At 36.8% G+C, this 10,114-nt stretch overlaps 1 protein-coding gene across 1 annotated transcript; it reads left to right on the top strand.

Moving 5' to 3' along the window:
• Positions 1–207: 207 nt before the first annotated feature.
• Positions 208–9,823, top strand: LOC131159291 (zinc finger CCCH domain-containing protein 56-like). The gene is made up of 2 exons (XM_058114055.1): positions 208–1,516; positions 9,256–9,823. The coding sequence occupies exons 1-2, from the start codon at positions 712–714 to the stop codon at positions 9,540–9,542; spliced, it is 1,092 nt and encodes a 363-aa protein (XP_057970038.1). The 5' UTR covers positions 208–711; the 3' UTR covers positions 9,543–9,823.
• Positions 9,824–10,114: the final 291 nt, after the last annotated feature.

Below are 10,114 nucleotides of genomic sequence, written 5' to 3'. Positions count from 1 at the left end.
TTTTGATAAATAAATTTAAAAAACTTAATTATTATTGTTGATGATACATACAAAATTGTCATACATTACACCATCCCAACCTGAAACAGTCTTTCAAAACTTATGAGAAAGTGTAGAAAAAAAAATTAGATTGCACAAGCGGAGGTCATTATGAGATTAAAGTAATTATTTAATCTTTAAATGGGCACGCATGGATAATTTAATCTTCTTCAGAAATAAAATTAAAATTTTAAAAAGTAAAATTGGGAAAATATGGGATGATGAATAGTACTTGTGTAGCTGACAGAAGGAACACGAAAAGAATTGTCCGGTTGAAAGAGCACGCTCCTAAAGATATGAAATGGATGAGGGTTGAAGACAAGTGCAGAGTCTGTCTGATTCTTCCTCTATTCTCCGACGAAACATTTCTCTTTGTGGGTCCTTTCTTCAAATCTGCTGGCCGCAAGTTCTAGCATTTTATAGCTCAGATCCCCGATGTAAATCTCAATATTCTGTCTTCTATACCTTTCAACCTAAACTTTCCTTTTCTTGAAAAATTTTCCCTGCGGTTAATTTCTCCATTTGATGAAAAATTGGGGTTTTGAGATTAGCTCTGTTATCCGCGCCTTTTCTCCCATCTGGGTTTGCTTTATTGAATAGTTTGGCTAGTGGATTTCTTGCCTATCTGGGTTTGCTGTCTTGAATGTTTTGGTTGGTGGGTCTCTTTTGTTCATGGATTTTGGCGGCGAAGGCGGGTTTCCTGGAGGAAGTGCTGCGCCAATGGTGCCGGAGATACCCGGCAGTGGGGGTTTTGACAATTGGGGTCCGAGTCTGAGTGATCAAGCCATTTGGGCGACTGAGGATGATTACAGAGCCTGGAATGGGGGTCCGAATTCGGAAATCCCTTTGAATGCCACTCATGATTCAAGGTCGTCTCAATCTCGATCTGGGAGTGAACCTCCCAGCAAGAAATCCAGGAACTCACAATCGGGAGACTCACAAGGAAGTGGAAGTAGTCGGTCCAAAGCAATAGGAAAAATGTTCTTCAAAACAAAATTGTGCTGCAAATTTCGTGCGGGTGTTTGCCCTTACATTACCAATTGCAATTTTGCTCACGGGATTGAGGAGCTTCGTAGGCCGCCGCCCAATTGGCAAGAGATAGTGGCAGCTCATGAGGAGGAGCGCGGTGGTGTTGTGGTGGAGCCACCAAGAGAAGAACATCAGATACCGACATTCAGTTCTTCGGATTTGCGAGGGGAATCACAGAGGTCATACAAAGGAAGGCATTGCAAGAAATTTTATACGGATGAGGGGTGCCCGTATGGAGATAATTGTACATTTCTTCATGATGAGCAGTCGAGAGCTCGGGAAAGTGTGGCAATAAGTTTAAGTCCGACAGTTGGTGGTGGATATGGGAACAATGGTAACGGATCAAGTCAAAAGCCTTCAAATTGGAAGACGAGGATTTGTAATAAGTGGGAGACAACTGGGAGCTGCCCATTTGGGAGCAAGTGCCATTTTGCTCATGGGTTACAAGGTATTGCTAATCCTCATTTTTATTGTTGTCTTGTCTAATTTGTAAACAAATCTGGTCTTCTATGAATCTTGGTGAAGAAAGAAAAATCTTAGTGAAGTTAATCTCTACAACTGTCTTATCTGAAACTAAAAGGGTGATCATGTTGTGCATCTGAACAGTTTTGAAGCTCACTTAGATACACTTTCTGAATTATAATTGAAGAATGAAAAGAGATGGAGAAACCTTTACAATGCAGAGACAGTGAAACATAAATCACCAGGCCAAAAGAAAAGGGCATTTCAAAAATAAGATACATACAACCAAATGCAATAGGTGCGGATGTTGATCACACCAACTGAGATTACTTTGTTCTCTTATTTTTAAAACTTAATATTAATTTAGTAAACCTATTCTACAAAACATTATGAATCTTTAAACTTTTGAGTATTCTTTTCATTACACCAAAATGTTCAGATGTTGCCAAAATTGAGTAATTGTGAACTCTCTTCGTTTCTTTTTTCCTGTACACACACACACACACACACACACACACTGACTGTCATTTAGTATTTTTTGTTTGACTCATTTTGCATGCGGCACAGTTTGTCCTTCTGTTTGTTCTTGATCAGCACTTTTTCCTCCTTTTTTTATCACTTGTTTATTTAATTTGCTTGAAATCAATTACAATTTACAAGGGATTAAGAGCATGTATTTGCTTTAGCCCCCCAAGGCCCAGAACCAAATTTTTCAAAAAAACATGTATCTCAGGCATTGCTTGTTAATTGCTGGTTGAAATGATAAATACGTTTGCTTTGAAGTGTCTTTCATTTATCAATCTTAACTGCTTGGCCACCTTAGAGCCTGTAGAATGCATGTTTATATTCTTTTTAAAGACCTTAAATACATTAGTTTGTTATTTTGTTTCTTATGTGTGTCATTGTAAAAAATTGTACTTGTACTAAATGCTCGTGGTTGTCAACTTGTGTACTATATCACGGCTTATTATCCTTTTCTTTTTAGTAAAACTAAATTCATGTGGCCCCCAGATTTGGTGAGTGTATCTTTCTTGTGACGACTATTTTTCCAATCCTACAATTCTTGTTGGCCAATTAAGCAACAGTGACACTTGTGGATTTGCAACTAAAACTTGCAGTCCTTTTCCCTTTCTCTAATGTTCAAGCTTTTGTGGAAATAGATATTTCAGTATCTTATTGCAACTGCTTCCTTTTCCCCTTTTACTTTCAACTAGTTTGGTATGCAGGATAACATGTTCCTCATTCAGTTCTTTATTCCATTCCATACCTATATCATTGTGCATACCAAACTAGGTCAATAATTAACATTAAGAAAAATAAATAAAACAAAATGAGAGGGCAAGAATGCCCTTTGGTTGGTCAATAGTTAACAAAATATTTGAAATATTCTTCAATCGATGTAAGTTTAATATTGCTATTGTTTGAGTAAACATTTACAAGCTAGTTATCCTATTATGCTTCTCATTGCGGCTCAGATTGTTAAGGACTGCCATGAAGTATTAATTCATTTTATAAATTCGACTGTTTTCATAATAGGGATAGCGAACTGATTTTGATTGATATGTTTACCCTTGCAAACATGTATTATAAGCCTTCGTGCAACCACTCATAACTAAGGCAGCAAATTCTGAACCTTTTAAAATTTAAGCATGCTTAGAAAAAATTCTCCCATAGCCAAGCATTTCTCTTGCGTTTGCTTCTAACAGATTTCATAGCGCGATGCATCACACATACAATAAGTCTCTTCAAAAGAGTAATTACTCCTTAAATTCCAGCAGAACTTCTTCTGCTGGAGGCATGTCCACCTTGGTTTCTTTTTTTATTTTCTTCACCCTTAACATCTACTTATGTCTCTTGGGATTAGTTGTGGTGGTGTTGTTTTCATTTTTTTTGGTTGGCTAAGGTTTGCAAAAAGATGTGGACCTTCTCCGAGGTTTTGAAAATTCCACTAATGTCTTTGACATTTGATTTTTGGGACATTATATCCCTTCCTTATGCTTATCTTTCTGCCGAATATAAGGGGAGGTTCATGTCTTTTTGTCAAACCTCAGAGAGGTATGTGGGATTTTTTAAATGAGGTCAACTTTTAAGGAGACACATCTTTTTGCTAAAGAGGTTAGTGTCTTTTGCTGTAAATATTTTTAATATAAGCAACATAGTTTGCTACTTTCACACTTTAATGCCTGTCATGCGTCAAGCTATATAAAGCTAAAGATTACACACATGATGCCCGTGTGACACATTATACACCTCACTTCCCCTTGTCATCCGAAAAATGATGTCTGTATCAGTGTCAACTGAACACTGGATATGCTTTCCTATATATTTGCATATTCTTTTCTATTTTTTAAATTTTTTTAAAATAAAAAAATAGAATTTTGAATGCATTAATGGCAAACATTGACTCAGTTATGCGCGTGTCACATCCAATGAAGGTTGGAGGTTCAAATCATGGAAACAGTCTCGCCAAGCATGGAGGTAAGAGTGCATGCATCTTACCCTCGCTAGATCCCTGATGGTGTGGGAACCTTTGTGCACTAGGTTTTACACATTTAAAATGAATTTATGGAAGGGAAAACTCTGAAAAAGGACCAAGAATCCAACCCATCAAGGACATCAACATTTTTTGGGAAAAAAAAAAAAACAGAAACCAAGCATAAAAAGAATAAGAATGTCCTCTAAAGATCTAAATGGCAAATTCCTCAATTGGCTTATCCATGCATTCACCAGAAACTATAGCAAAGTTGGTGTGATATCTAGAACTTCATCAAAAGTTCAAAAATCTCTCAAGGCCTTGTTTTTTAGTGAAAAATAACAGCCAAAAGCCTCCCTTAGTAATGATATTCACTGCCCTTTGCCTCTCAAACCCACAGTTGAAGCTCAAGCTCAATTTTAGTAGCATATCCATAACCACATGGTAAAGATTAGTTAGACAAAATAACAGTTTTCATTTTCCATTTTCAGATTTCCAAATAATTACCGAAATGCCCCATTGTTTCCCGCTTCTTCAAGATTTATATTGGAAATATAGTAAGCACTAAAAAGATGTTTTCCAACTTTCTTACACAAATTTGGAAATTGGAAAAAAATGTGGCATTTTTGCAGTTTTTTGGGAAACTGGAAATGGAAATAAAAACTCTTTTCCACGAGGGAACAGAGCCTTATCCCATTGCAAAACAACTCCAAAAAATAAATATTTCCCTGGAAATTCCATTGTTTCTTCCTGCAAAAATATTCAAAATAATTAACGAGATTGAATAACTACAAATATTGTTTTCTTCTCTTCCTAGCTTGAGACAGGTCAGACAATAACTCATAACACAAGACAAGGAATCTCGAGATACAGAAATGAAATTAACCACTTTCAGTTAACCAGTACTTTATTTTTCTTTAATTTCTTCCTGTTGCCTTTTTGGGAGAGGGAGGGGGCAGGGATTCTTCTCCCTCTTTATGGAATTTCTTTTAGATTATCCTCGCTGGAAATGAGTTAACTGAGCAGAAGATTCTAATCTTTGGCACCTCCTATAACCGTATCACCTTTAGAGGCCTGAGCAACTTGATTGCCAGATAGAAGGGCAAAATGAATGTGTGATTGTGTGAATATATCTGAAATGGAACAAATGCTTCAAATAGTTGCTAAAAGAGGAAGAGCAGGAGCAAGAGCATACCAATGTTAAGCTGACTGGAAACAAAAATGTCATGATACTGATATTGAACTTAGGGATAATGATATGAAAGAATGAAGATCATTGTTCTATATTTTTCACAGTTTTCTCAGTTCACTTTGATGTCAATTGATCTTTTAAAGTTGAACGGCGCACATAGCATGAACGTGTTCATCTCTGTAGTTGTACTGATAATAATTATATATATCCAGAAATATCTGCATGTTAGTGGACTACGTGGAACTTGGAACTGTCATGTGAAGTTGTGAAGCTGGATTTTATAAGTTTTATAATGAAGTAGTGTAGTAAAGTGTTATTTTTTGTGAATTTGATTTCATCAAAGTCCTTGTTTTTCAATTTTAAGTATTTCATCTAACCACTGTTCCTATCTTAAATCTTATATAACTCGTATGCATGCCTTAATATCTTAGACACACACCTTAGGAGTTTCTTCTCTCTCCCTCCTCTCTCTCTCTCTCTCTCTCTCTCTCTCTCTCAGATTCCTTTTCCATATTATTATTGAACAAGGGATTTCTGCTTGGGCCTCAGTTTCTGGTTAGGCTGTGGGAGATAGACAATTTTCAAACATGCTTCCAATGCAGAAAATTGCAAATTTCAAATGTATTGTCTTTTTCTTTGTTGTAAGCCTTGTGTGCTATGTTAGAAATAGCAGTTCAGAGGAAAGGACTATCCCTTATTCACAAAGCTTGATTGACCTTGGAAACTTAGAAAATGGACCAAGTAAAAATGCCTTTTTCTTATAGTTTCTTTCTCTTCTTCCTCTTATTTTCTCTTTCTGTAATTAGCTATGTTATAGAAATGTGCTTGGATATGTTTTTTGGGGAACTTGGGACCTAAAATATTACTATTGTCTCATAAATATGTAATTGTGCTTAAATAGGTTCATTTGTTTATATTTTATATAAAAAAAAAACATAAAAATGACCTACATAGCTACATTGCAGTGTTCAGCCCTTGCATGGAATATCTGAATTTTCTTTGCAGAAAGTTGTCAGTTTGGCACAAAAAGTTTGACAGCCTGTTGTTCCAACTGCTTCTTAGGCTAGGGGCTGCCTGCCTGTTGATTTCTTTTAATTTTGCAGACAATTCAAAACCAATGAACTATATATTACAGAGCGGGAGTCTTGCATAGAGTCATGTAATGAGCTTTGCATGTAGACAGGTGATTACTCTTTTGCAAAATGTTTGATTGATCACCATTCAATCTACTTTGTGCGGGACCAGTATGGCGGCGCTCTGCTGCTCTCTCTGATGATCATGTGTTTGCTATTGCAAATACAATTTGCGTCCACTTCTTATTTTATTTGTGATCCCCCCATCAGTGCGTTGAATTGTAATTCTTAATCACTTCTAGATGGTAATTTGTGCTCACCTCTTGTAATGTTTCCTGAATGAGGAATTTGCATTGATTTGTCCATCTTCTCTGAAACCAGCTTCCAATGCTAGCTCTAAACCATTTCTGTGTGGGGATTGAAAATACTTTCAAGTTAATTATCTAGTCTCCACGAAGTAACTTCCTAAAAAATCAGTATTTCTCAAATGTTGAGTTTCTACCTCATTTCTCATCCTATTATTCCTCTATTTTGAGCATACATTTTGTTCTCAAATTACGCTTGCATTTGTTTTTTTTTTGGTAAAAGAGAGTGGCACCTCCTAAACTTTATTAGAAAACCCCTCACTTATGGCAGAGGAAAACCGTGGTTACAATTTTGAGACTTTGGGACAATAAAAGCAAAATTCCAAGACCCTAAAACTAACTTAACCAACATAAATCAAAACAAAAAACCAAACACCAGCAACCAAAAAACTAAGAAATTAAACCACTAAAAGTGTAATAACACAAAACATCATGAGCGCAAAGAAAGGAAACCCAACAAGTCCAATCGAATCATTCTCCTGACTTGCTGAGGAAGATCATCTTGACAACTATATGATCGAAAAATACCAGATTCACCTTGTTTGACTAAGAAATCTGCACTTGTGTTCGCCTCCCTGTAAACATGTTCCACTTTGAACTGTATGTCTCTTAATGCTAGCATAAGTTCTTCCCACAATTCTCATAAGTTCCAAACCAAACACTTCCCATAATTTATCCACTGAACCAACAAAGCAGAGTCACATGCAATCTCCCACTTGATCAAATCCGAAATCTTTGCACAGATTAATCCCTAAAATAATCGCCTTCAATTCAGCCATGTTATTTGTTCCATAACCCAATAATGAGGAAAAAACTGCTTTAAATAAACCTTTTTCATGCCTCCACCACCACAATTCCTTGGGTTACCTCTACAGCTCCCATCCACATTCTTTTAGATATTATCTGTTAAAAAAACTTCCTATCTATTCATTTTCACACCAATACCTGCATTTGTTTTGCGCTGAAGTTAATTTAGCTTCAATGAATAGATTAATCCTTCTTATTAGACGAGCACCATTGCCTATGTTGCTTAGCATTGCGTGCCTTTTCCAATGCATTGATGTTGTTCTAGCTTGTAGCTCCCTAGACAGTCTTTACTGAAACCTGCAAGATATTTCCAAGTGCAGGTTATTGTGCCTCTGAAAGCAATTGGAGGCCTAATGATTCCTTGGGAACATTATTATATTTTTACAGGTGGAATGTTCATACCCATAAGATGCCGTATTGAACATAAAAGCAAACGATTTGGTGCCTTTACCTCAAAACTGAATGCTGTACTCATTTTCTAGTATGTTATATCTTAGTCATGGCGATTTTAAAACTGTACGATGAGAGAATTTGAGAAACAAGTTTAGATGACTTGATAATTCATCATTTTGTTTTCTGCGGGCTGTAATTGAACAATTTGGCCAAGTAAAAGGTAAGGTTGTAACTTTTAACAGTGTCAAGGCCATTTGACACCAACCTATCACATTGATTCTTTTCCTAGATAATTTTTCTTGGAAATGGTTGCGTAGATGATTATGTACTCATGTTACCACTTAACTGCAGATTTATCACCTCTCTAACCTTGTATACTATTTCATCTCGGGGACTAGGCATAAAGTTGTTTGGCCTTCGATGAGCCACGTTTGGTTAGTCCGTCTGTGAGAAACCAGGACATGAATTTAGTTGTCTGACTTGCTGAGGGTACACACAGCAATAATTTGAGTAGACTTAAAACTTTGAAACATTTTCAAGCACACCCTGGCATGTGCTTCAAATGCAATGTGAGGATACATCCACAAAAATTATAGTTAAGAGCAGACCGATAAGCTGCCTGCATATCTGTTCAAGCACACCGCGGCATGTGCTTAAAATGAAATGTGAGGATACATCCACAAAGATTATTTTTAAGAGCTGACAGATAAGCTGCCTGCATATCTGTTCAAGCACATTGTGGCTTGTGCTTCAAATGAAATGCGAGGATACATCCACAAAGATTATAGTTAAGAGCTGACAGATAAGCTGCATGCATATCTGTTCAAGCATGCCTTGGCATGTGCTTCAAATGAAATGTGAGGATACATCCACAAAGATTATAGTTAAGAGCTGATTGATAAGCTGCCTGCGTATCTGACCAACCTTTTTCAATTTTGTGATTCCATCTAGAAATTGATGGTGATGTTAACTGTGTCATGCTTATGCATATGAACTTAGTAAAATTTGTCACATATGCAGATATGCGAACTTGCTTATAATCATATTTGGGCACCTTCTGTGGTTGATGAATAAAGTATCCTAATCCCCTATAAATAGTAGAAATCTAAAATCCATAATGTTCTATATTGTTCAATGATAAAATGATTTTTCCATAGGGAGGATAACAGTTCCCAAGTTAGATGTAACATCTCAAGGTGATATGCGGGAAGCTTAACTGCCTTGGTGCTCTACAGCAGAGATTATCCTGAAATATTGGTGCATAAACTTATGATGTTTCAAGCTTTGTCCCATTACAGTGCCTTTTGAATAACCTGTCATGACCTCTGATGTTACATCCATATGGAAATTCTTGTGTTGGAAAGAAAATGGTATTTAGTCCCGCTGTGTGTAATTCTACTGCTTGACATCTATATGCAACAGAGCTGCACAAATATGGTGGAGGTCTTGTGGAGGTTGAAGGCAAGGAGTCTTCCTCGGCAGCTCCAGAACCAAAGCAGGGCGGGGCATCCTTAAAGACAACAGAGACAGTGGTGGCATCAACCCCAACAGCTCCGCATTCAGATATTTATCACATGGGACTGGGACTGCCTTCCCAAAGGCCTTCTGGGGTGACCCAGAGGATGGGGCAAAGGCCCCTTCAGAAGTGGAAAGGACCCGACAAGATCAGCAAGATTTATGGTGATTGGATTGATGACATTAATGAATGAAAATTAACCCAAAAATAGTCATGGCAGGCGCAAGCGCAAAGTTTCATCCTACGAAATGATGAAGAGATGCTTTGGCTTTTGCAAATGAAGCTTCTGATGGGGTTATTGACTTCATGTACTGTATTTCTGTACACTACTAAGGAGGGGTTGGGCGGTTCTAAAGCTAGTGCCCATGTTTTATTTCAAAATCTCAGATTTTGGAGCTTCCATATGCTAATGTAGTCTTTGTATTTTATCAGATGAGTTCAATATTTAGAGAGAACCTATTTCATTTTGAGCCACAGGCAGATCTTTTGTAGTTTCTGGTTCCTGATGGGTGGAAAAAAAAATCTGAAGAGATTTAGACACATTCTATTCAGGGATTACTTCCAAGAATGCTGAACATAGGTACCCTCCTTCCGTAGTGGGCATCTGGGCTAGACTGTTTGGCAATGATTGATTAGAGATACATTCAGAAATATGGAATTGTGAAAATTGGCTAAGGCTCGTTTGGTTGTAGAAAATATATTTTATTTTATTTTTTTAAATAATCACAAATATACAACATTGTTTTTTCTTAAGATATCATCCCA

This window comes from Malania oleifera, chromosome 7 (assembly GCF_029873635.1).
Source record: "Malania oleifera isolate guangnan ecotype guangnan chromosome 7, ASM2987363v1, whole genome shotgun sequence".
Taxonomy (NCBI): domain Eukaryota; kingdom Viridiplantae; phylum Streptophyta; class Magnoliopsida; order Santalales; family Ximeniaceae; genus Malania; species Malania oleifera.
The sequence above is the reverse complement of the archived record's forward strand: the minus strand, read 5'-3'. Positions and strand labels throughout refer to the sequence as shown.